Source organism: Neurospora crassa, linkage group VI (assembly GCF_000182925.2).
Source record: "Neurospora crassa OR74A linkage group VI, whole genome shotgun sequence".
Taxonomy (NCBI): domain Eukaryota; kingdom Fungi; phylum Ascomycota; class Sordariomycetes; order Sordariales; family Sordariaceae; genus Neurospora; species Neurospora crassa.
In genome coordinates this window covers 3,078,617-3,104,521 of record NC_026506.1, presented here as the reverse complement: position 1 = coordinate 3,104,521, position 25,905 = coordinate 3,078,617, and the positions used below count along the sequence as shown (strand labels likewise).

General features: G+C 50.2%; 6 protein-coding genes across 7 annotated transcripts; 3 read left to right on the top strand and 3 right to left on the bottom strand.

The window, feature by feature from the left end:
* Window positions 1-353: 353 nt before the first annotated feature.
* NCU06009 (oxidoreductase) lies at window positions 354-1,983 on the top strand. The gene is made up of 2 exons (XM_953724.2): window positions 354-1,519; window positions 1,601-1,983. The coding sequence occupies exons 1-2, from the start codon at window positions 617-619 to the stop codon at window positions 1,775-1,777; spliced, it is 1,080 nt and encodes a 359-aa protein (XP_958817.1). The 5' UTR covers window positions 354-616; the 3' UTR covers window positions 1,778-1,983.
* Window positions 1,984-2,880: 897 nt separating this feature from the next.
* NCU06010 lies at window positions 2,881-5,896 on the bottom strand. 2 transcript variants are annotated; one of them, XM_011396690.1, is made up of 4 exons: window positions 5,701-5,896; window positions 5,013-5,566; window positions 4,870-4,939; window positions 2,881-4,794 (listed from the first exon to the last, which is right to left on the bottom strand). In XM_011396690.1, the coding sequence occupies exons 2-4, from the start codon at window positions 5,169-5,171 to the stop codon at window positions 3,233-3,235; spliced, it is 1,791 nt and encodes a 596-aa protein (XP_011394992.1). In that variant the 5' UTR covers window positions 5,172-5,566; window positions 5,701-5,896; the 3' UTR covers window positions 2,881-3,232. The 2 variants fall into 2 exon arrangements, with proteins under 2 accessions (XP_011394992.1, XP_011394993.1); XM_011396691.1 differs by having other exon boundaries at window positions 5,013-5,711.
* Window positions 5,897-6,734: 838 nt separating this feature from the next.
* NCU06011 (multidrug resistance protein 3) lies at window positions 6,735-11,912 on the bottom strand (the record flags this gene model as incomplete). Its single annotated transcript, XM_953726.2, has 17 exons — window positions 6,735-6,761; window positions 6,840-7,395; window positions 7,466-7,502; window positions 7,572-7,611; window positions 7,667-7,860; window positions 7,913-7,952; window positions 8,037-8,112; window positions 8,217-8,746; window positions 8,818-8,990; window positions 9,065-9,644; window positions 9,722-9,976; window positions 10,057-10,567; window positions 10,631-10,649; window positions 10,743-11,014; window positions 11,442-11,529; window positions 11,602-11,707; window positions 11,763-11,912. 17 exons carry the CDS (start codon window positions 11,910-11,912, stop codon window positions 6,735-6,737), a joined length of 3,654 nt encoding a protein of 1,217 aa, XP_958819.2.
* A 1,298-nt stretch (window positions 11,913-13,210) lies between these two features.
* Window positions 13,211-15,318, bottom strand: NCU06012 (hypothetical protein). Its single transcript, XM_953727.3, has 4 exons — window positions 14,613-15,318; window positions 14,532-14,550; window positions 13,937-14,461; window positions 13,211-13,872 (listed from the first exon to the last, which is right to left on the bottom strand). Exons 1-4 carry the CDS (start codon window positions 14,652-14,654, stop codon window positions 13,694-13,696), a joined length of 765 nt encoding a protein of 254 aa, XP_958820.2. The 5' UTR covers window positions 14,655-15,318; the 3' UTR covers window positions 13,211-13,693.
* Window positions 15,319-15,666: 348 nt separating this feature from the next.
* On the top strand, window positions 15,667-16,906 carry NCU17123 (hypothetical protein). The gene is made up of 2 exons (XM_011396797.1): window positions 15,667-15,826; window positions 15,885-16,906. Exon 2 carries the CDS (start codon window positions 16,024-16,026, stop codon window positions 16,537-16,539), a length of 516 nt encoding a protein of 171 aa, XP_011395099.1. The 5' UTR covers window positions 15,667-15,826; window positions 15,885-16,023; the 3' UTR covers window positions 16,540-16,906.
* Window positions 16,728-24,210, top strand: pks-1 (polyketide synthase-1; the record flags this gene model as incomplete). Its single annotated transcript, XM_953042.3, has 8 exons — window positions 16,728-17,397; window positions 17,495-17,705; window positions 17,804-18,009; window positions 18,084-18,290; window positions 18,368-19,051; window positions 19,129-22,784; window positions 22,849-23,169; window positions 23,236-24,210. 8 exons carry the CDS (start codon window positions 16,728-16,730, stop codon window positions 24,052-24,054), a joined length of 6,774 nt encoding a protein of 2,257 aa, XP_958135.3. The 3' UTR covers window positions 24,055-24,210.
* Window positions 24,211-25,905: the final 1,695 nt, after the last annotated feature.

Here is a 25,905-nt window from a genome sequence, read left to right as displayed (position 1 = left end):
CTTTTTCTTTATTGGGGGCGGTCCGGATCATCTCAGAATGGAAGATGTCGCTGTGTGATCAGCTAGCCTCTGGCTCACCACGCTCATCCGGACTTTAGGGGCTCGGTCACTTTATCTCCGACCTCTTGTCACTGCTTTGAGCCTAGGACAAACACTGCCATGGTAACCTCTGGCCGTCACACCTCGGTACGATCATGGAGTTAACATGGAAACCTGCAAAGAAATTTGCACTGCTACACGGGCATTACGACTCTGTTCTTGCCCTTGGGTGCGGGGTAGGTGCTGCCTCCCGTCCAGCACAAACAGGATAGTGACGCTGTCCCTCACGGTGGATGTAACCTACCTTGCACCTTCTCTGGTGGTCTTGACTAGAGGTAGGTACTTGGGCTCGTGCAAGTCCCAACCTAAGCTACGCCTGGTAGTATATTATACCCATTTACCGTCATTAAATGCCTTCTTCACAATACCACCGTGATCTCCACCTTCATCTTCATCTTGTACCCAATCCAGCCCTTGTCATTCCTTCACTCTACTCTCCCCTCATCGCCTTCGAGTATCCCTTGACGTCTAGCAACCTACACACACACACACACACACACAGGTCACAACTCACAAGATGCCCGAACTACCCGCCAGCCTCAAGGAGTCTGTCGAGAACTCCAAATGTGAATACCGCCAGCTGGGCAAGAGCGGTCTCCGTGTTTCCGTGCCCATCTTTGGTTGCATGAGCTTCGGTGATCGACGGACGCTGGACTGGGCCATCGAGGAAGATGAGGCTCTCCCGTTACTCAAGGCCGCCTATGACCGTGGCCTGAACACATGGGATACGGCTAATGTTTACTCCAACGGCACATCCGAGATCATTGTCGGAAAGGCCCTCAAGAAATACGCAATTCCGCGCGAGAAGGTAGTCATCCTAACCAAGTGTTGGGGTGCTGTCGGAGAGACTCCCGATCTCCGCTCCTTTTTTTTTCCTTCCCAGATTGCCGCCTCCAAGGACTACGTGAACCAGCATGGCCTGTCGCGGGCCGCCATCTTGAACGCCGTCGAGGCCTCTCTTCGGCGCCTGGATACGCCCTACATCGATCTGCTACAGATTCATCGCTTTGATCCCAACACTCCCATCGAAGAGACCATGAAGGCCTTGCACGACTTGGTGCAGTCCGGCAGGGTGCGCTATATCGGTGCAAGCAGCATGTGGGCTACTCAATTTGCCCAGATGCAGTTCTGCGCCGAGAAGAACGGGTGGACCAAGTTTATCAGCATGCAAAATCAGTACAACTTGCTCTATCGTGAGGAAGAGCGTGAGATGATCCGCTTCTGCAACGACACTGGTGTTGGCTTGATCCCGTGGGCTCCTTTGTGCCGTGGCCACTTGGCCCGCAGACCCGATCAGTTTGGCAGGACCAAGAGGAGTCAAGGAGAGAAGGAGGCCCAGCCTGGGTCGCATGGCACTGTTGAGCCCGATCTAACCATTATCAACCGCGTGGTTGAGATTGCGGATAAGCATGAATGGCCGGTAAGTTTCATAGCCAAGAGAAACCCATCGATATCCGTAGGTATCTTTTGAAGAGGCTTACCTTGCTAACCGTATCTGTAGATCTCCCACGTAGCCTTGGCTTGGATTGCTAAGCGCGTCATCAGTCCAATCATTGGTTTTAGCAGCGTTGAGCGTTTGGAAGAAGCAATCACCGCTAGAGGCAAGGTTTTAACGGTGGAGGAGGAGAAGTATTTGGAGGAGATGTATAAGCCCAAGGCTATCCACGGACACACTTAGTTTGCCTTCCAACCCTGACTGCCTTACTCATGTTGGCATCAGGAAGGTATTGGGTGTAGTAACATCATTAAACAGACTCCTGAATACATTCGGTGGCTCTCGATGTATCTGCCGAGACCACGACATGACCCGATGTCGCCATTCCCTCAGTTCCCCAATTCAACTCATCCTTTATATTGAAAGTTTTCAACCTTGGCTCGCTACACTCGAGGTGGCCAAGGTTCGTAAGTCAGTGGGATGGGCTCCAATCCCAGGCCCAGTGACAGTCGGCTTTGTGAACGGATTCTCTGCTGACTTCAGTCTGGTGTGCAATGAAGTCATGCTCTTGGTGACCCTTGGAGATTTCCAATTCGCGTTCTCGAGCCGGTTCAAAAATGAATGTCGAGTGTGTTCACGTCATCTTGCGCCAGCGTTCCATTTAGCAGATGTTAAACAGGGACTCGGTGCTGGATTACTATGTCACCAGACAGTAATATAATCTGCTCGTTAAGGTTTGACCGATGAAAAGGTGCCGAGGCCTGCTAAGACAAGATCTACGGTCTTGCACGACGCCATATGTGAGGGGTTCGCAAAACGGGGAAGGTATTGCTAGGTCTGTTCACCCATTCCAACATACGGAGAGCTCATTAGGTCAAAAAAGGAGTCCAGGATCTTGCCGTGGCGCTGGCAGCTTGAGTCAAGCATATGCGATTCCACGTATGGGCTTTGTCGGGCCATGGTCTCGATATAATGGCAATATCTTGACCGGGCGTGGAAGTTTTTTTTTTTTTTAGAGATACGCAATAGGCTGCTCAATTGAGGTGTTAATATATGTGGGAAACTTGGTATAAGTTGTGAACACCTTCAGTTTCAGTTACTAACCTCCCAAAAGCGGAGGTAGATGTTCCAGGGTAGTTATAATCCCTACCTGAGTTAGCACCTATAGCTTCGTGTATGTATTGTAGGAGGTATGTAAGCCCTTTAGTGTCGTTTATTCAAGTCCGTCTTTCTGCTAGGCTAGCGTCAAGGTACTCAAGACCAGTTCTTACGGAGAAGCACTACACCCACCCATCACAAATGAATTTGGACCAATTGGTGAATTCACCATTAAATCGATTTCATACGTACTGTACGATATAGTACATTTATCTGTCTTTGGTCCTAGCCAAAATAAAAAGAAAAATTCAAAGAAAAGAAAGCCCGCAAAAAAAGGGGGTTCGGCACGGGTGAGAGCGCAAACGTCCTCTCTACAGCTATGTATAATTAGTTTCCCAAGCGAGCGTCGAGGGCAACCGGGCCTTGAAGAAGAAAAAAAGACATTCATAAGTCCTGACGAAGAAAACAACAAGAAAAGTATGGCGGCTGCTTCCAACAAGTTGAAACAACACGCGTTACTGCTAGCCGCAGTTTGGCGAGCAGGCACCTAAAAGGCAATAGTCCCTGGCGCAAGTAGAGGCGCAAAGTCCCTTGTAACTTTTATCGAGACATAGAGCCGGGTAACCCGGGGGCTTTGTTTGAGTCGCTCCATCCAGGCGTACCGAATGAATTACATTTGCAGGGTCCGGGTGGGCACCAGCCTTTGAAGCATAAAAAGTTGCAAAGACCGGTCAGGTTTGGAGACTCCTCGTCAGTAACCGTGTCGCGGTTGCAGCTGGTTGGGGTAGAGGGAGGAGGTGCCGTAGTGATGGGTTGAGTAGAGATCGTCCGGGGAATAGACGGAGGTTCCCACATAGCCGGAGGGTCTGTAGGCCGAGGATCGTTTGGTGGAGGCGCAGTACCTATCAGGGTAGGAGTCGGCTGGCAAGTGCTCACATGTAGTCCAACAGTTAGAGAAGCTAGGCCTTGCGAATCTAGTGAGCCAAATGGCTTGAAAGGCAGCTGACCGACAAATGCATTGAAGTTGTAGATACCACACGGGCATGTGTTGCTAACATCTCTCGGGGAGGTGCCGCTTAGAACAGACTGTCCATTGCGGACGAGCTCGAACCTTTGTTTCCCAACGCCCATTGGTACCTTTTGTGCATACGCACCCGCAGGGGCTCGGTAGGTGACGGCGGAATTACCACCAGACGTCACCCTGATCTGCCCGGCGGTCTTCAAGAGAGAGACGACAAACACAGCATCTTCCATGGTCTCGTAGCCATTGGGCCTTCCCTTGAAATAGTTTCCGCTGCTGTTGTTGGCATCCTGCATGGTAGTATCGGTCGCATCGCAGTTCAAAGACTTGAGGGTCGGTCGATACCAGTAAATGATTTGATCTTGGCTGATGTAGGCATCAGGCTTGCTGGCACCTGCCTTGTACGCCGCAATGAACGGCTTTGCCAGTTCCATCCATCCTTCGTGCGGCATGTCATTGACCCATTTGGAGTTTCCATCATCGGTGTGCTTCGAGTCGAGGGGGCCAATGTAGTGAGACTCCCCATAGTCATTCCAGCTTATGATCTCGACGTAGCGGGGGCCCAGCGTCAGAATCTCATTCCAGCGGCTATACCAGAGAAGATCTCCTGGGAATACCCAGTTCTTGCTGTAGCTCACTTCGGGGCCAAAGTGGGTAGAGAACCATGGGGAGATTGGGGCCATATATGGCTTGGAACCCAGCCATGCTTTGTAGGCGTTGTCCCCGTCAGCCACGGAGAAGCTATGTCCAGGCTGGGGGGCTTTGTTGGCCCCGTTGTTTGGCCAAGCCATCCAATTAAATGCCGAGTCGACGACCCCGTTGTTCGGGGTCTGGGAAGGGTTGAAGTTGGGCGCCCGGAAGACGTCGACTCCGGCTGCTGCCTTCATTTGGGCCACATCAAGGCCGTCCCCAATGAAGCTCGAGGCAAAGACCTTTCCGTCGATCTTCAGCTGTGCAGGAAGCGAGGCGTACTGAGCAATCTTGCGCCCTACGTCGGTAGCTTGAGTGCTCGGGTGCCACCAGTTGAAGTCAAACGAGATGAAGACTTTCATGCCGTTGCGAGCCGCCGACTCGTAGGCGAATCCCAGCTGAGTGTCAGTGTAGCCATCAACTCCAATGTTGAGCGCAAATGCATCGATGCCTATTACGAGATTCGTTAGCTTTTTTTTGGCACAGCAGCCGCGGGAAATGTGTTGATGCGATGGAGCAATCTTACCTATGGCCTTGGCCTTTTGCATATCATAATCGTAGTCGGCCGAGGATCCGCGGTTGCCCACAATACCAATCTGATGGAACCCTCGTCAGCACGATGACAAGTACATGGAGGAAGAAGATGATAGTCTAGCTAGTGAGTCTTACCATGAAATGCGCAAACACCAGCTTGTCGGCGGCTGACTGCCTCGGGTCGAGGGAGTTCGTGACAGGTACCGGAACAGCGTGTGCTCCGGGCATATGGCCAGCCCAAAGACAGATGGCAATAATGCCGAGAAGGAGGCTAGAGAGTGTATGGCCCGCCATGGCTATGTCTTTGGAGCCTAGACAATGAGAGCTGCCCCAGGTGTCGGTAAACTCGGGTTTCCTCTGCAGAAGGCTGGAGAAATGAGGCCGTACAGGGAGAAAGAGAGCAAGTGAAGACGAGTCTTGGTGGATAAAACTTTAACTGATGGTAAAACTTGGGGACAAATAAATAACTTTCTTTGTCGGTGGCCTTGACGACGGGCCTTGATCATCAAGTTTGCCTCGAGCTTCCGTCCAGCTTCGTAGCAAGCATGGGCTGTCCTTCTTGAACAACAAGCACAAGCGTTGGTGGTCAGAGAAGGCATGTTGATTGCCAGGGGGAAAAGGGCGATGATATAGCAGCTTCATTCTTCGAGTTGGACCGGATCAGGTCCAAAGTTTGAGATATCTTGACTCTGCAGTGGCCCAAGTGTTCATTAGTCTCAGTTGGGAAGGCCCGCGCTAACCTCTTCCATGCCGGCAGAGGTGTAAGCCAAGGTCAGGAACAGGGTGACAGCCAGGAAAGGCGTCCGGGTGTTTTGCTCCATACTTGCTTGATACACTAGTCACCCGGCACCGATGACGATCGGAATGGGGCTCCCGCCAGTCCCATTGACTGGATGCGGTTAACTTGGGGCGGCCGATTGGCGAACAGCGGCAGGTCGATAGGCCCGTCGATCAGGCCAGACGATCAATCGCGACCGTGTGAAGGGGCAGTTGCCGACGGAGTTCTGCCAGCAATCAGGTTGCGGATTCTTGGATGCTGGATGCTGGTTCGATGGGCATCTGTTGATGTTTGGCAGAAGAGGGTGTCATTGGCCAATCGCACTAGGCTAGGTTCGGTTGGTATGTACGTAGTGTACTGTGTAGGCAAGGTACCGTTCATGGTGGCTGCAGGAACCGGTTCGTTTGGGGTGTAGTGTAGGTAGTGGGGGCGGGCCGTTGCACCTCTGCCGAACGGAACTTAAAAGGTTAGCGCAGTGAAGTGCACCCTACCTACCCTATGTGGCGATAACTTTATTTTCCCTACAAAAAAACATCGATGGCTGCATGCTCTCGCTGCTCCCCTCCCCCTCAACCTCCAATTCCCTACTTGTAGCCAGGTATTGTTGTAAGGAGCGGTTCCACGCTAACAAGCGACACTATATGTCGGCAACAGTGCACATCAGGCAAAGGAAAAGCCCCCAACTCACAAGATAACCAAAGAAAGAGTAGGCAGGTACCTTGTTTTCGGAAAGAACAGCTACCAAGAGCATACCAGCCGTCCTGAATGTCGTGCAGCTCACGGATTGCCCAGTGTGGATTTAAATAGAACTTCATTTCCTTGGCAGCTGTTTGAGCTGGCTCGTACCGGAGAGACTTGCCAAGGTCGCAAAACACCAAGTAATTCCTGTTTGACCGCCAAGCATCCAAGGTACATAGTAAAGTCCTCTGTAGTGCTTCTCCAAGCCCCCCCCCCCCATTGTGCAAAAACACATAGGTACCTATGTAGGTAGTAATAGGCGATATCGCTACGATATACCGCAAAACTACCTGTATACCTCAGAGACACCTCCCATGTCCACAACACCCTCTCGGCTAACTCTACCTATCCAGCGCTTGAGCTTGACACTGTATCATGTCAGCATCTCATAAATGCCACACAAGAGTCGCAAAGTTGTCAAGAGCGAGCATGCAAAAACCACCTACCATCTGGTAATAGATTCCCCGCATCCTCAACAGTGCCGCATGGTTTCCTTTCTCCAACACGCGGCCATCTCCAAGAACAAAAATGATATCAGCGTTCTGGATAGTAGCAAGACGGTGAGCTACCATGATCATTGTTCTGTTCTTCCTGGTCCTTTCCAAGACGGCCTGTACTGCCCTTTCTGTATCGCCGTCCAGATTGGATGTGGCTTCGTCCAAGAGTAGCAAGCGAGGATTCCGTATCAAGGCCCTTGTAATTGCAACGCGTTGTTTCTGCCCCCCAGACAGTGTCACTCCCCTGGATCCGATCTCGGTATTGTATCCGTCTGGGAGAGACATGATAAACTCGTGGATCTCGGCGTCACGACAAGCCTGTTGAATCTGCTCCTCTGTGGTACTATCAGGGTTTACTCCCAGTAGTATGTTCTCTTTAATTGTCCCATCGAAAAGATTCGGTTCTTGCGCGACAAGAGACATATCCCTGCGATAGTCTTCGAGGGACACGGTCGAGATGTCGGTCCCGTTGTACAGGATCTGGCCTGAATTTACGGCATAAAACCTGAACGTTTGTCAGCTGTCTGGATACCGTGCCCTGCTTATGCTCCTCAATAGGTACCTTGACCACTGACCTTTCAAGAAGTGAAACCACTGTTGTTTTCCCGCAACCTAGTTGATGTCAGTTGTCGGCCTATACCTAACTAGGTACCTACCCGTTCTCATCAAATTTCCACGTACCCGAAGGCCCGACTATAGCAGCAAACATGTTTTTCTCAACCTTGGCTGGTGTTAGCAGTACTGCACCAATTTGACTGTAATGTGGCAGGACTCACCGTTATGTCAAGCCCATTAAGCACCGGTACATTCCGGGTTGGATACCTGAACCGTACATCGCGGAACTCAACTCTAACACCGCTGTCTTTGTCACCCACGCTACCTCGGTCAAGTGGAGTGCGCGTTGTGTTTTCCTGGCCCTTGGCCCTCATCTCGAGAATCCTATCTACCGCAACATTCGCTTTTGCAATATCTGTGGTGCGCTTAGTACATGTCAAGTATCCTAACTCGTACTGCTAACCTACTAGGTCCATAGCTCAGCCATTGACCTGCACCCAATCCACCCTGTCCCGCCGAGTCATCATCAGAAGATTGACCGAATATGAAACGCCTCATTGGAGACGCGGGGTAAGCGCAATGTAAGCATACCTGAAGGACAGCAATGTAAACGATCATGTACTGAAATGGCCAGTATTCGCCCTTGAGCATCAGAGATCCACCATACCTGTGAGGCATCAGTTCCCAAGTCAGCTTTGTTGATATTCGCGAAACCGTCGTCCGCGATCAGCCTTGATATGTAGGTCGGTGGGTGCTTGCGAACAAACTTACCAGAGAACAAAAGCCGTGCACAAAAGCGCGATGCTGTCGGCCACGGCAAATACCAAGGTAAACCAACTAGACTTTCCAAATGAATGCTGGACATGTTCTCGGAGGAGTGTTTCATATCGCTCTATGATGGTATCTTCTAGAGTCAGAGCCGAAACTGTTCTGAAGGCAGTGATGGACTCAGTTGCAAACTTGGCACTCTCTGCAAAAACCTCATTGTTCATTTTCTCAAATCGCGCTTCGTGTCGAATGCGAAGAAAAGAAGCTGCCACGATGAGTGGCATCGAGGAGCATAGCGTGACGATGGTCAGTTTCCATCCATAGTAGAAGGATATAATCAAGCAGCCAGCGACGTTGAGAATGGAAATGAGCACGAAAGCCATATTGATGCCCAGTATTTCTTGAAGTTGGCTGGGATCAGTCGCCAGACGAGCTGTAAGTGTACCAACCGAGTGGTCGCCGGTGTCGAAGAAGCCAATAGACTGGGATATGATGTTGTCGAAGTACTCGCAACGATATCGGTGTGTGATGTGCTCGTTCCTCGTGTTAGCATAGTTCCGTCCTCGTTTGATGTGAAGAAAGGGAGTAGATTTAAGAAGCGTACAAACGCAATTGTCGAAGACGACCATCCTAATACAAAGTAAGATATCGCAACTAAGATAGCCAGCATGACAAACATCAGACTCCAGAAGCTGGAAAGGCTTGGGAGCCATGGACCCCAGGATTGGAACAGTGTGAGCTCTGTTGCAAAGAGGTAGGCAGAAATCGGCTGACTTGCTGTGAGGCCCGAACAAGATTGTCAGGAAAGTCTACTCTCTCATTGTTTCTGTACGATCGATACGGTTACATACCTCCGCCGCCGATTGCACCCCCAACCACGACAGCATACCATTTCCAGTGCTCTTTCTGCTCGCAGATGAGGAGCATGTATTTTCTCAGGCGGCTTGTCGTAATTAGCTCCTCATCAACACTGGCGTCTGTTGTTATTACCGGACTCCCTGAATTGACTGTTGGTGTGTTAACTTCCGTATCCTCCACCTTACCACCAAGGCCGCTCGGTAGCTCATTGGGGTCGGTTGAATCTACCACAAGCTTCTGTGAGGTAGCAAGTGCCCAATATGCTCCTCCCTCCTCGGCTAAGAGGTCCGAGTGCGTGCCTTGCTGAACAGCCTGACCTTTCTGCAGAACTATGATGTTGTCAGCCTTCTTAACGGTTCCGAGCCGGTGTGCAATCATTATAGTTGTGCGATCCTTCGACACCTTTTCCAAGGCTGCCTGTACCACCTGTTCCCCGCGAACGTCAATAGAAGAAGTCGCCTCGTCCAGAATGAGAATTTTCGGGCGCTTTACAATGCTTCGAGCGATTGCTATTCGTTGACGTTGGCCGCCACTCAGTTTGATGCCTGCATCGCCGACAATGGTTGAGTAACCCTGTATTCAGCTGTCAGCAATCAACCTACACACCAAGAGTCTTTCTTTCCTGGATGACTTCGAACTTGGAACTTTACCTCTGGTAACCGGTTGATGAACTCGTCGACAAAGGCCTCCCTGCAAGCCTGTTTTACAAGCTCTTCCTTGGTCGCCAGATTGGCATTTTCCCATTCAGTGCCTACCAGACCAAACTCAACATTTTGATAAATGCTACAGTTGAACAGAAACGGTTCCTGCTGCACGAGGCCGATTTGAGTCCGCCACCACTTGAGATCGATCTCTCTCAGGGGCCGACCCCCGACTTCGACAAGGCCGTTACGCCATAACAAACTCTTCGTTTTTGCCTGCTTGTTAGCAAAATGATGTGGCTTCCTTTCTCAGGTCGAGAGCGACGTATTCTGAGGCCACCTACCATATCATTGCTCTCGAGAGACTCGATTTCATACCATCGCATCAGAAGCCCAACAATTGTGGTTTTGCCAGATCCGGAAGGTCCAACAACTGCGGTTGTTTTCCCCATAGGGAAGCGGATACTGAGGTTATTCAGGATCACCAGGTCGGGTCTGGTGGGATATGCGAAGTTCACGTCTTGAAGTACAATATCCTGGGATGCAGAAACGTCTGGATCCTTAAGACCTGTTTTGTCGGGTCTTATTGCGTCTATGATAGTATAGAAAACAGTGGCCGCGCCAGCTGCCCGAATAGCTGCGGATAAGGGCGAGGTAATTCCACTTACAGAGGTGGTCATGAGCACGATAGACATCAGGACACTTGATGCCAGACCAATCAGCCACTTTGTCCGGTATTTGGCAGTGAACATGGCGGGGAGCATCATAGTTACGCACACAACCAAGGTCTCTGCGCTGTTGAAGCGAAGCTCGTAGTACACTCTAATCGAGTACCAGAATGAAAGGGCGAAAGTCCTGGAAAGTGTTAGCAGTGACTCAGGTTTTTTGTTATGACAACAAGGGCGGCAAGTAACTCACGCGTATATCGAAAACTGTACTGTTGGAGAGACGTCAGAAGATTCAAGAGGAGCCGCTCGACGGTACATTTGTGGAGGGTCAGCCTCAAAAAAGAACGAAAACGGGCACTTACCTGGCGCTTGCTGCAGCGCGATGATGGGAGACATTTTCAACCCCCGATGACGAGAATCGTCCACCCATTTGACATACCTTTTAGCCATCTTCTCCTGTGCACCACAGGCTGCAATCATCCTCATGGAGCTGAATACCTCGTTTGCAACTATAGATGCCTGGAGATCAGCATATTGTACGCCATTCATGTGCTTGACGAGAAAAGGGGTAGTTGCAGCATAGACCACTATGATCAACACAAGACCACTGCTCGTGACCAAGGTCAAGCTCCAACTGTATGTGATGGCAATCACAAATGCAGCTGTTACAGTTGATATGGATTGAAGAAAGGCTGAAAGTTTCTCGGAGATGCCCGCTTGAAGTACACTAGCTGTTATAGTGATGATGGCGGCAGTTTGGCCGGGGGGAAGGACGTCCAGCGTGGAGATTGGCTGCCCGAATAAACACTTCAAGTATTCCAGTCGGATAGCAGCTGAGATTCGCAAGCTCGACATACGAAAGCCCACCTAGACATTGGACATAACCTGTAAACGATGCGTGTGCTGTGCGAGAAGAAGGAGAACAAACGGCGAGGCACTTACGTAGGCAACATAATCAAGTACAAGCCTAACGAAAAAAAGGCCGACAAGATACAGGCTGTGAAAACTTTAGTCAAAATCATGTTGACTCGCTGCTGCCCGAGAGTCGGAACGAGACTTACGCGCAGCTACTTATGGCGTTTTTGAAGAGCTCATATGTTGTTGAAGCATCGGCACCGTAGTATCCCGTGAAGGATCCCACCATTCTGCCTATCTATAAGTTAATTCGCAGGCATCACTACCTGCTTATCGACTGTGAGTTGAAAATCAAGTGAGACATACCAAAAATCATGTTCATGAGGGGCATAGTAATGCCAGCGCCTATAGAGGTCGCAACAGCTGCGCTGACAAGTACCCTGTCGAGCCATGTCGAAAAGGAGAATATGCGCTGGCTAAAATATCAGAAACTGGATCTTCAAGCAGCTGCGTATCAAGATACACACAATAAAGTCCGAGAGAGCTGTTTTGCATTCGGGCTTCAGCAGGAGGGGATTCATTCCCGCTTTGCTCGCTGGAGATGGTGGATTCGGTGGCGAAACTAGCGACTCGGGGATGGTGTGTTCGCCGCCAGACGCAAACTCTTCCTTGGCCATCTCTTTAAGTAGACTCTCGAATTATTGAGGTCTCCTAAGGATTGAGGCAATTAGTGTAGGTGCTCTCGTAGAAGTGGTTACAGAACCAAAAGGGTACATTGACGCGCATATCTCCGCGCTCAAGACATGCGCGCAGTTCCCTTAAAAGAATGGAGATGAAAAGTGAATGCGAGGCAAAGGGCGAGGGGGATAGAGCCTGTCTCAAGCCACATCTACCGCTGATCGCGATTGCAATCCAACTATTGTGCAGCGACATTTCCAAAGAAGTGCGCCCAAAAGAGATTGCGAACGGTCAGCATGGGTCGCAGGCGAGCTTTGACAGGCGCGGTAAACAATTTACATCGAACAAAGCGTGGGCTTCCATGAATTCGGTGTTCGTACTTTTGCAACAGCCTGCTACGACGTTAATATGGAACTTTGCAATACAATATACGGGTATTATATTTCGTGCTTGGTACTCGAATAGGGATCTGAACCAAGACGTGAATGATATCCGCGCTTATCGACGAGTGGTACAATGTGATTTGCGGCCAAGTTCTCTACTTCTCGACGGAAACGGAGAAGAGAATCAACCTGGCTGAAGTACATATTGCAAGCCCCAGCCAGGCTATGGAGTGGTAAACGGAAATGGGCACACCCAGAGTCCCGAGAGGATCCAAAACCACGTTGAAAATGGATCCAGATCCCGACCCTCTATAGCTAGCGGCGTATCTATAAGGTCTCATGCGCGGGATACGAAGAAAAATCAGGAAGGAAAAAAAGGGAGAAAAAAAGGAAAAAAAAGGGAGAAAAAAGAAAAAAGAAAAGAAAGAAAGAAAGAAAGAAAGGAAAAGGCGGGCTGGGAATGGAGGTACTTTGATACCCAGCTTGCAACATATCTGGGTACCCCGGAGAGTTGCACTGTTCTCGGATGATGGACCGGCAACGCTACAGTCGAGCTGTGGCGATCTCGCTACAGCATGAGTAAAATAATGACTGGTTGAAAATTCGATGGGACAGCCGCTTCCACGGTGACGGTTACCTTAGTCTTGCCGTATCATTTTCCCGTCTCTTAACATCTTGGCTAATATTCAAGCACGCATGTGCCGCAAACTGTTCTCCGTAGGGCAGTTTAGCCTCAATTGGCTTATAGAATTGCGATTCCATTCCTTTGTCCATCGATAGATGAGGTGGCCAGGGTAGCAGGGGCCCTGGGCCCTTTGGTCCAGTTGTATACTGGCACAGGAAGGTTATCTCGAAAGGGAACTATCAGTCTCTGTTCCCACTCTGATACTGTTGAGATTCTTATCTCTCTTTCTCTCCAGTTGATTTCACTGCTTGGTGCAGTCATTGGTCTTTGAACCCCTACCGCCTACCTCCTGGTTGGTCGCCAACATAGATTCAGCCGTTGGATTTCTTGCACAGCCAGAGCTGTGACCATGTGGTGCCGAGACGATCCAGATAATCGATCAAGTTGCATTCTCCCTTGTCATGTAACTGCAAAGTGGGCGTCCCAATGCCGTCGTCAAATTGTCCGGTCCTTTGCATTCAAAGTACCTTGGGGAACACGGACAGCTCCCGAAACTGTGCCGCGACCGAGAGCCACTCCCGGTATGCTGCTACATGTGCCTCCCTCGCCAGGCTTGGCTGGTTGCCCAATCCTTTATGGCACCTGATATTGATCCATGTTGGCCATTCACTTGGTTCGCTTGAGGCTTCAGATAAGGTGTCTTTGTATTACCAATTCGACATTTATCCGTTTACTGTTTCTGCGCAAACAGCTGTCCTTTAACATACGCTACTCAGGCGTGGATTCCGTAGAGGCAGGCAGCCTCCCGTACCACATTAGCCAGTTCCTTTACAGTTTCCTTGTCCCGCGGTAGTGTGTGGCCCTTGGCGTGATCGAAGAGATAGGCAGAAGCGGGATCGCACACATTGTAAAGGGCCAAAGATCCATGGACATAAGGGTCCAAGGAGCCGACTAGAGTGCAGACGCTGTCAGCCACGTATTCATGGATGGCATTCTGGTAGGCACTTTTACTCACTAATATGACATGTAGGGATTTCAATCACAACGTCGGACTCGTCGCTCAGAATCATTTGGTGGGTGTCAGGGTCGACCGGGGGCCAGCCAGCGAAAAAGATGGCGTACTTGACCATGGGCTTGATACCCTTCTTCTTGAAGCGCCTCTGCTCGTGAAGCAGAAGCGTGGCAGCAACAGCGGCGCCTTCCGAATAGCCAATGATGGCATCAAATGGGCCGCGCTCGTCCATGATTCTGATCAGATATTTGAGTGCATTGTCGGTACTGCGATGCGAGGTGGCGACGCCCTCGCTCATCAGCTCTCGCATGGTGTCCTCGGGACTCTCACAGTTGGGAAAGTCCCTGATCCTGGCCAGGACGTCATCGTCTTGGGTCTTTTCCACATCCCGGTCGGGCTCGATAAAGCGGTAATAGGGCGGCTTTCCAAAGTACGCCTCGAAGCCCTCGGGCGGCACGGCTTTGCAGGGGCCGTGGATGAAGTGGAAGGTAGCCGTTCCATCTTCAGTCAACTCCTTGACGATAGGTGCTAGGTTGAGGTGTTGTTAGACTGGATATCCTTGTATAGAAGGCTTCTCTCTATCTGGCGCCCTTCTTACCTAGCTGAACCTGGAACTTCTGGCATGGGTTATGTCCGGTCAGCAAGGCGGTCCATCAAAGAAAGCGTGCCTTGTACTTACATCGGAGCTGCCATAGGCTCCCGGAAGACAGAGAAACCGCATTGCGACAAGTATGTGGCTTTCTTCTCGTCGCAATGACCATAGAAATCAATCATGCAGATCCAAAGACTATAAAAGGCCCTGGGATGGAGAGGGGAAAGGCGGCAAGGTGAGGGGGCATCAGATGGACCACACTACCTGGGTCTCGGTCTGGACCAAGACGTGTACATATGATAGGAACCAGGACAATATGACATGTATCTACGTGGTCAGAGTATGTCCCGTCCTCATGTATGATCTCACGGGCATCCCCAGCTAGGCACCATAGTAGAGGAAGTATGATAGATGGCCGTTGTGGTTGAGCACCCAGGAAATATCCGGCAGCAAGTTCCGATGGCCTTGACCTTTTGACCGACTAGGGTTTCCAGATTCTAGAGCTGGTGGGGACATGAAAGCCGCATCGCCGCGATGTGGGTGAACGGCTGGAAGGATGTTGTGATATGCCGTGGTTAATTAGGATGTTATTATCGGGCATCGGGTGAAAACTTGCCCTTAGGTTGGGGGTTGCCTTGGGCGATTGATTGAGCTTGATGAAACTTCATTAGGGGGGGGGGCGGAGGGAAAGCTTTTTGGCGAGAGCTGCAGATAGATAGATGATTGTTCAACAGAAGGTGATGAGGTCTTGTTGGTTGGATGGATAGAAACTATGTTAGTGATAACTTGAGTTGGTTGAGGTTTGGTTGATTATTGCTCAGAGCGCGCCGGGGGGGGGGGGGAGGGGGGGTGGGAATGGGGGAGAGCTGGGCTGTACCCACTAGCGGGTCAGTACCGAGACAAGATCGATCAGAGGTATCGACTACCTTGACTTGAGCCTGACTCTTAGCACCTATGCGCGGCAAGTGCCGTGTCTGCTTTTCGTTTCAGGTACCGTGGACCCAATTAATGCCGTGACAAGTACCTGCTATCGACCGATCAAGCCACCAATCATAGGGCGCGGCAAACATTATTATCGATAAGAGGCTTCATCAACCCGACGACATCGATGCCTTCCGCTTCCACTCAGTCATCCTGCCCGGGCAAAGACAACTAACTAGGTAAGTACCTAACTATCTTCACTCACTCGTCACTTCCGTGTCTGTCAACATCCAGCACCCGGACATCGACCATGGCTTGTTCCTTCCCATAGAGGCTGTGAACACCACCTCACCTTCCATTCGTCCTTTAAGCCGCGCCTGGTAAGTAGTAATGTGACTTCACCCGGTCTACTAATTAAGTGTACTTACTGTACCACAGTTCGCATATTGCCTTCCTCGGGCGCAGGAAATCGAGAGTGAGGGAAAAAAAAAAAAAAAAAAATTTGGAAAAAAAAAAAGTCGCATTGATCTGATATTATGGATTGCTGTGGCATGCCAATTTGCTGCCGCCCTTCAAGATGCCATGTTACTCCACCCACCGTCCCTCCGCTGCCTACCCTGCCGGCCTCATCGATCCAACCTCTCGCCAGACAAATCACCTTGACTACCTTGCCTGTGATGATCTGTCGTTCCACACACTCTCACACGGACGGCACACTGCGAGATTAGCCGCCACACACAGGCCTGGGGATGTCATCTTGCCGGCGCTGGAGTCTGGACGATGTGGGATGGAGATGCAAATGCACTTTGACCTAGATCAAGTGAACCGCAAGCTGGATCGGCTTTCGTCTCCCTGGCACCCATCCTGGCCTGTTCAAAGCTCCCTTCGCCCATGGCCGTCCTATCGCAGCTCCCCCCGCAGCAGCCTGCTTCTCCGGAGACTTCAGGTTTGGGACTCGGTCGACAGCCTCCGTCCTTCTCCCCAGGAGGGTCACCGGGGAATTAGTCTAGTCTCGCATATTGACTTCCTGCCACATCGGGCCTGCGGTGCCGAACCAAGTTCGCACCACCCGCGGCCTTGCCGTCCACGTTGATCCTGTATGCTGCAGTCTCTCCAGCTGCCGTCAGATAAGAGTCCAACTCATCCGCTCTGTTGTCTTGCTCACTTCTGGCCATCGTATTGCCCTCCTGTAAGCACATTTCAACAGACAAGCTTCTGCCCTCCTCAGACAACCGAAACTCCTGACAAAGAAACAAGCCAATCCGACTTCCTTGACCTCCAATGGCGCCCATTGCTGTGACGCCGGATAGCTCAACCGCCAGTCCTTCTGGCGACAGCTGGAACAGTTACTTTCACGTGCGTAATGGTGACAGCCATAACATCATCAGCAACAAGGGCCATGATCATGGCGAAAACGCCCTCTCGGCAGCCGTAGGGAATGACCATGGCAGCTGGACTGCCGAACCTGGGATCGGCTTGAGTTCCCCTCTCCCTCCCCCGGGCCATGTTCGAGATATGCCCATAGCCATTGTTGGGATGGCCTGTCGGATGCCTGGCAATGTCTCTACTCCGGCCGAATTCTGGGAGCTCTGCACTAGGGCCCGGTCTGGCTGGTCCGAAACTCCCAAGCAGAGATTCAACAGTGCCCGCTTCCATCATCCCAACCAGGGCAAAGGCGGCACTCTGAATCCCGTCGGCGGCAACTTCTTGAATGTCGACCTGGCTGCCTTTGATGCTCCATTTTTTGGTTTGACTGAAAAGGAGGCCATTTCCATGGATCCCCAGCAGCGTCTTCTTCTCGAATGCACCTTTGAAGCCCTCGAAAATGCTGGCATACCAAAGCATACCATTGCCGGAAAGGACGTTGGCGTTTTTGTCGGCGGTTCTTTTCCCGAGTACGAATCTCATCTCTTCAGAGACCCAGATACCATACCTATGCACCAGGCGACCGGTAAGTCTCTTTAGTTCCCTCCATCGAAAATACACATGGTAGCGACGTCAACGACCTTGCAAGGCTGACACTCTGCTTTGTACATTGGCTTGAAAAGGTTGTGCATATGCCATGCAGTCCAACCGCATATCCCACTTCTTCGACCTACGAGGCCCCAGTTTCACGGCCGATACAGCATGCTCCTCTAGCATGGTAGCCATACACCTGGCTTGCCAGAGCTTGCGAACCGGTGAATCTAGCGCCGCTTTGGTCGGCGGCTGTCACCTCAACATGCTTCCCGAGTTCTGGATCTCCTTTTCGACTTGCAGGTGAGTCTAATACCACCAGCAAGGCTTCCTCTGCTATCGTAGCGTCGCCTGATCGGTTGCACCTGATCGTTCCAATGTTCTGACCATCACGGTCACAGACTGCTCTCGGATGCCGGCCGTTCATTTTCTTTTGACAATCGCGGCACGGGGTTTGGCCGTGGAGAGGGCTGTGGCATGATTGTCCTGAAGCCACTGGACCAAGCCATAAAGGACAAGGATCCCATCAGGGCAGTCATTGCCGCAACTGGTCTCAACCAAGATGGCAAGACGCCCGGCATCACTGTGCCACATGGGCCAGCGCAAGGTCAGTCAGCACCCAGAGCCACGATAATTGATCTGACTTGGATGAGAAACTGACCCCCCATTATCGATCTGAAGAGGACCTCATACGCAAAGTATATGGCAGGGCTGGCCTCGACCCGAATTTGTGCGGCTTCGTCGAGGCCCATGGAACTGGCACTAGGGTTGGTGATCCCATCGAAGCCACTGCCATTCACAATGTTTTAGGTCAAGAGAGAAGCCCACGCAACCCCCTATGGATCGGCTCTGTGAAATCCAACATTGGCCATCTGGAAGGGGCCTCCGGTATGTCATTACTACGCTACACTTAAACATTGGCTGCCGTATTCGATACTGATTTGTTCCTGCTTCTCCGTCTCCAGGTATTGCCGGTGTCATTAAAGCAGCCCTTATGCTTGAGCGGGGCTTCATCCTTCCAAACCATGATTTTAAGCAGCCAAACCCGAGGATCCCCTGGAAAGAATGGAATTTAGAGGTCCCGGTGACCCAGAGGCCGTGGCCGCGCGGCAAAAAGTACATCAGTGTCAATAATTTTGGTTTTGGTGGCACAAATGGCCATGTTGTACTGACAGCCGCACCATTCCTGCGTTCCAGAACTTCGGGGTCCTCCCATGATGACACCCTTATGGCTTCGGATAAGTCAGGGCTGGGCCGCAAGCTTTACGTCGTCACGGCTCATGACAAGGCCGCCCTTTCGCAACAGATGAAGAATATCGTGGTCTACCTTGAGCAGAGGCCCGAGATCTTCCAAGTAGATCTAACCAGCAACCTTGCTTACACGCTTGGGCAGCGGCGGTCCCTCCTGCAATGGAGAGCTGCCATTCCCGCTATCAACTCATTTGAGTTAATCGAAGCTATCAATGGAGAAAAGGCGATAACCGGTAAAGAAATCGAGCCTCTTAGACTTGGTTTTATTTTTACCGGTCAGGGTGCTCAATGGTATGCCATGGGTCGGGAATTGTACGAGCAGTATCCAACGTTCAGTGCGAGTATTTTGCAGGCTGATGCCTGTTTAATCGCTTTCGGGGCGGAATGGTCACTTGTTGGTAAGCATGGGTCGCCAACACAAGGTTCCAAAAAGATATATGGCAGGATATCACTAACTCAATCAATACTCTGGCAGAGGAACTCGGAAGAGATGCCAAAACCAGCGGGATCAGTGAGGCACACATTAGCCAACCATCATGTACTGCAGTACAACTAGCACTTGTTAACTTGCTACGAGGCTGGGGCCTGCGGCCAACTGCTGTTGCAGGCCACTCGAGTGGTGAGATCGCTGCTGCATATGCTGCGGGCATCATTGAATTTGAATCTGCCATGGCAATTGCCTATCATCGAGGTAGACTGATTCCTATCCTCAAAACGAAGTACCCTGAGCTTCAGGGTCGCATGATGGCGGTTGGAGGAAGCAAGAAGGAATTCACAACCCTTATCGAAGGACTACAAGCGAAGGAAGTCCGAATTGCTTGCTACAATAGTCCTTCCAGTTTAACTATTTCCGGCGATGAACCTGCCTTGGCCGAATTGGAGAGGATTTGCGAGAAGAGGCAGCTGTTCAACAGGCGTCTGGTCGTCGACGTCGCTTACCATTCCCACCACATGAACTTGGTCGCCAAGGATTACCGTGCTTCCATCGCCAACCTTCAGCCGCCAGCTCGAACTGACGTGCAGTTTCACTCTTCTCTGTATGGCCATCCTGTTGACAGTACCGATTTGCAGCCTAACTACTGGGTTGACAACTTGACTTGTCCTGTACGTTTCAATGAGGCGCTGCAGAGCATGCTTGCGCCGGTCGGCGAGCATAAGCACGGGGTCAACATGCTTGTCGAGCTCGGCCCCCATTCCGTGCTTCAAGGACCAGTCAAGCAGATACTCAAAGAGGTCGGTGGAAGTGCACCAAAAATTCCATATGCTTCTGTTCTTGTTAGAAAACGAAACGCCGTCGAGACCGCTCTGGAACTTGCCGCACAGTTGTTCACCAGAGGGGCAAACCTTGATCTTGGTGCCGTCAATTTTCCAAAGACAACCAAACCACCAACGCTGCTGACAGATTTACCACGGTATCCCTGGAACCATTCAATCAGGTATTGGCAAGAATCTCGTATGACAGATGTGCATAAGAACGCGGTTGGTTCAAGGAGCGACATTATCGGTACCTTGGCCAGCTACTCGAGCGATTTAGAGCCCACATGGCGCAACATCGTTCGTCTGGACGACCTGCCCTGGCTGCGCCATCACAAAATTCAATCCTTGATCATGTATCCCATGTCCGCATTTCTTGCGATGGCTGTGGAGGCCGCCTCCCAGAGGGCGAGAAGCAAACACTGCTCATTCGATAGGTTTCAGATGAGAGATATTGCCATAAAAAAGCCCCTAGCGATACCAGACAACGACATCGAGGTTACAATCAGTCTCCGTCCGCACCAAGAGGGTATCTTTGTTTCATCCGAGACGTGGGACGAATTCAGGGTTTGCTCATGGTCTTCTGGTCAAGGTTGGATAGAGCATTGCGTCGGTTTGATCGCGACGGTGAAAATTACAGAAAATGATGTGGTACAGGGCCCACAGACTGATGATGGCTTTGAAGACCACCTACATTCTGTCGTCCCCACCATCGACAACGCACAATGGGCCTCGATCGATCCCCAGCATATGTACGAGACCCTCAACAAGCTTGGGGTTGTGTACGGGCCTACCTTTCAAGGTCTCGACAATATCAACGTGTGCGATACACAGTCAACAGGAGATCTTGTTGCTCCAGATGTCGCCAAAGAGATGCCGGGTGGGTATTTGACCAAAGCCGTGATACAGCCCGCATTTCTCGAGTCGCTCATTGGCATGTACTGGCCGGTACTTGGAGCCGGACGCCGGCAAGTTGACACGATTTACCTACCGTCCGCGATCGAGTACGTGACCATATCTCGAAGAATAACCCAACTGGCAAGCGAGCCAGGAAATACGCTGCGCGCCATTTGCAAGGGCGAGGTCGATCCTGGCATTCATCGGCCGTTCAAGGTTCACATGGTTGCGGCCCCCGCGGGTTCTCTGGAGAGCATAATTGCAATCAATGGCTTGACAGTCTCTCCTGTGCTGAACGATGATACTCGAGAGAAAAACAACACTCCCCGTGACCTCTGCTACAAACTTGAATGGGAACACATCTTGGAGCCTGAACATGTGAGAAACCAGCTCCCTGTCGGTGCCCAAATTGTGATCATTCACGAGGATTCAAACTTTCAGTTGCTTGTCGCTCTGAGGTTGGCGAACGCACTTGAGCAAGCCACGGGGAGATTACCTGAAGTCGGTAAGCTTGACACAGTTGATGCAAAAGGAAAGACTTGCATCTTCCTAAATGAGCTGCATCGTCCTCTCCTGGCCACCCTTTCGCCATGGCAGTTCTCTAGCTTACAAAAGCTTTTGACCGGGGTTGAAGCCATTCTGTGGGTAGTCAAGGGAGCCTACGACAAGTGCACCGAACCGGAAGCATATATGGTTACCGGCCTGAGCAGGTCCATCCGTTCGGAAACTGCACTTCGGTTTGCCACACTGGATCTAGATGCGGCCTCTCCCCTCTCGGAAGCCAAGGCCGCAGAGATGGTTTTTTGCGTCTTCAACATGGCTTTTGGGTCTGCTTCTTCGTCGATGAGTGAACTGGAGTTTATGGAGAGGGGAGGATCGCTTTTCACTCCGCGTATCACCCATGACAGAGAAACTGACCAAGAAGTGCAAACCTTGACAAATCCAAGAGCCTTAGAGCCAACCGCTTTTGGGGACGACGGCCGACTTCTGAGGCTAGAGATATCTGCGCCCGGTGCTTTACATACACTTCACTTCGTCGACGATCACTCACTGGAAGTGCCACTAGCAATTGATCAACTTGAGATTGAGGTCAAGGCTGTCGGCTTGAGTTTCCGGGACGCCATGGCTGCAAAGGGCCAAATTCCCATCACCATGTCGGGTGCTGAAGCAAGCGGGATTGTCGTCGCTGTTGGGAGCAGTATCTCCGCTTTCAAGGTTGGCGATCGCGTTGCAGCGCTCACGCAAGGCGCTTTTGCGACACGAACGAGGGCAACTGCAAGCTTAGCAATCAAGGTCCCAGGACACATCTCCTTTGAAGCAGCTGCCACACTGCCCCTTGGATACTGCGTTGCATACTACAGCCTGGTTGATGTCGGGCGCTTGGCTGAGGGAGAAACAGTTCTCATTCACCAAGCAGCAGGGGCCGTCGGTCAAGCAGCCATTTGCCTCGCTCAGATGATTGGAGCTGAGATTTTCGCAACGGTTGGGAGCGCTGAGAAGAAGGAGCTGCTCATTAATGAGTTCAGTCTTCCTTCCGATCATGTCTTGTACAGTCGCGACACTAGTTTTGGGCCTACTATCCGCCGTGCTACATATGGCAAGGGGGTAGATGTTATCCTCAACTCGCTGGTTGGCGATGGCCTACGGGAATCCTGGAAATCTCTCAGCAAGTTTGGACGGCTCGTGGATATAGGCAAGCGAGACTCTGCCTCAAAGTCTCGAACCGAAGTATCCGCTGCCAAGAGAAACGCTAGCTTTGTTTCTGTTGACATCTTTGCTCTGTTGGCCGAACGGCCAAAGGCTCTCAAACGCGTGTTTGCCGATGTTGCCCGACTTCTCAGATATGGAAAGGTTCGGTCGGCGAGCCCGCTATCTGTCTTTCCGGTTTCGGATATTGAGGGCGCATTGAAGATGCAACAAAGCGGCTCTCCTACTATGGGCAAGGCAGTCGTGGCTCTAAGTGGGTCTGATTTTGTCAAGGTAAGCCCTTCAGGGCCACACTGCACCTCCTTTCTATCACGTCAGTGCTGACTCTAGGTCACAGGCCCCGCCATCACGTCGGTTAAAGGACCTCCTTCATTCCGATGCAACATATATCTTGGTTGGCGGCACCGGTGGTCTCGGAAGGAGTATTGCGCGATGGATGGCAGGAAAGGGGGCGCAAAACATCGTTCTTGTCTCGAGAAGCGCTTCCGTTACCGGCAAGGTCAAGGAACTTGCCGAAGACCTCTCTATGATGGGGGTGAGCGTTCATGTCCGCCGCTGCAATGTGGTCAACGAGACTGAAGTGGACGAGCTCATTCGAACTGGGCTACAGGGGCTACCTCCTATTAGGGGTATTGTGCTCGGCACGATGGTATTACACGTAAGTTCAGTGAACGCTTCGCTTGGCATTCAGCCGATTATGGTCACAGCTAACATTTCTCTGTAGGACGTTCTTTTCGAGAAAATGACATGGACTGACTATACCGAAGTCATCAAGGGAAAAGTTCAAGGTGGTTGGAACTTTCACCGTGCATTGTTGACCTCGCCACTTGATTTCTTCGTGGCCATTTCTTCCGCAGCTAGTGCCGTGGGGAACCGTGGGCAAGCGGCATATAGTGCCGCAAACTGCTTTCTGAATTCTTTGGTCCAGTACCGGCTTACCCTTGGTCTTCCCGCGTCATCTCTTGACCTCACCGCTGTTTCCGACTCCGGCTATCTGGCTGAAGACCCGGAAAAGGCTGCTGAGGTAGCCCGGAATCTTGGTAGCGATACGATATGCGAGGCAGAAGTCCTCGCCCTGTTGCATGCCGCCATTAGTGGAAAGCTCACGTTGGCCTGCAACAATCATACGATTACCGGCATGCGTATTACCTCGACAATGCGACCGTTCTGGACCGATGATGCAAAATTCAAGACCATGCGCATGGCAGCAGAGGATGAGGCTGCAAGAAATGCATCATTGAACATGGTTGTGTCGTTCAGTGCAACTTTGAAGAATGCCAAATCACTCATCGAGGCCGAAGACGTCGTCTGCAAAGGACTGGTAGAGAAGATTTCATCTGTGTTAATGCTTGATGCGGAGGATATGGATATCACACGATCTCTCTCACACTATCCCCTTGATTCTTTGGTTGCTATCGAGATCCGCAACTTCATTACTCGTGACTTTGAAGCGAATCTTCAGGTGCTGGAGCTTCTTTCAAGCGGGTCGATTCAAACGTTAGCAAAGGCGGTATGTGCAAAGTCTAAGATCGTCTCATTCTAAGGATAGGGACGTGCTGGATATCACTATGTCATCTTGATCTCTCCCTTAGTTTCTCTTTTAGTGCCTATACACTGTACGTGAAAGCAAACAGCAATAGAAGTAGCGCAGGGACACAAAATTGTTCATATTTATAGATCAATACATATTTCAAGAAAGGAATCCGTGAGTATAGCTGAACCTGTCCTTTGTAAGAAACATATTATACGCTTGGAGTTAAATATCCCTTTAACGGTGCAAATGTGTTATTTTAGTATAGCAGGGACTAACGGCCAATTGGTAGCTCCACTTCTCAGCGGTTGACATCTTGGGGCATATAGATACCTAATAATTATTAGGTTTTGTAGTAGCATATAAAGTACAGGGTTTTTTATATGAAAACACTTTTAAGGTTAGCTAATAGAATTGCTAGATGTCACGAGGCTGGCGCCCAGAGGTAATGCCTGGCTTTGGGTGTAAGCCAGGCGCGCCTTCTGATTGGGTGCATCGGTCGGTCGGCTATCGGCAGCCGTCTTAGCACCAAATGCACTGCGTGCCATTGGGTATATCCCTCGGGCGCCGCACGGGCCACATTCCTAGCCTTAGCATTTCTAACACTTTCAATGCCCACTGCATTTCGTATATTTAGTTAGAAGCTCTGTACCTTACTAGCACAAACCTCCCCTTTCCTCTTTATCAATTATTTCAAGCTCTTTATAAGGCCTACTTGCGTATATACCTTATAGATCCCTTATATTATAATCGACCCTCTTTTTGATACTCTAAATCTCCAGCAATCTCTAGTATATTCGCCGCATCAGTCCTTCTAACTACCCGAAGAGTACTTTAGCTGCTAACCTTTTTTTTACCTTACTATGCTACTATAGCTTCGATTCCCTAAGCTCAAAATATTTTAGAACACTAATAGTAGTTTACTATAACTATTTAAATCCTTATTAATAAACTAACTACTTTAAAGGCCTCTAGCCTATCCGGGGAGAATTCTAATACTAAGGCCGTCCTACCATACTTCAATAAATATACGGATAATGAAAAGGAATTAGATTTGTGGATCTACACAACTAAGGTTAAGCTCTACATCAATAGCCGTACTATTAGTAATTCAGAAGCTTAATTCTACGACCTCTACTCTAGCCTTTTACTAGCTATTTACTAGACCCTATTTTTCTTTATAAAATTTCTGGTTAATTAAATACCAGCCGGGCTTTCTAAGAAGTTCTAAATTAGTTATAGAGAAGTTAATTAAAATAAGAACGTTGGCTTTAAGATCTTAACTTTATAATAAAAATCTCAGAAATCTATATCCTACTTCCTTATCTGCTTTAATGAAGTCTTCTACCAAACTAAAGTTAATATATAGCTAAACTAGGTTATTATTAATTCGTTAATATTCTCCTTAAATAACGAGTAGTTTAGGCGCTTTTGTAAATAGCTAGAAGTTTTAAATAACTACCTGGAATTTTATAGTTTCTTTCAATATTTAAATAGTAATAACTTTCTTAGGAGGAGTAGTATAGGGCACTCTAATACCGCCGTCTATATTAATAAAAGGGAACTAATAAATATTACTACAATTCGGATATTAGGGAGCTCTAATTCCAATAGGCCATTAGATGCTTAATAAAAGAAGTAAAATAAAGGTCTTATTCCCTATGCTATAACTATAGCGCTTTATTAGCATGGGGTCCTTCTCTAGTTCTTTGGAGGGGAAAACCGTACGGCGTTAAACGCCGCCGGATAAAAACCCCTAACTTTATTTCGGCCGTAGTTCTCTACACTACTCCTACTTTATTTATAGCTATAATAGTTCTCACCTACTACTACAACAAATTAATTTCGTTTCTCCTACTATTG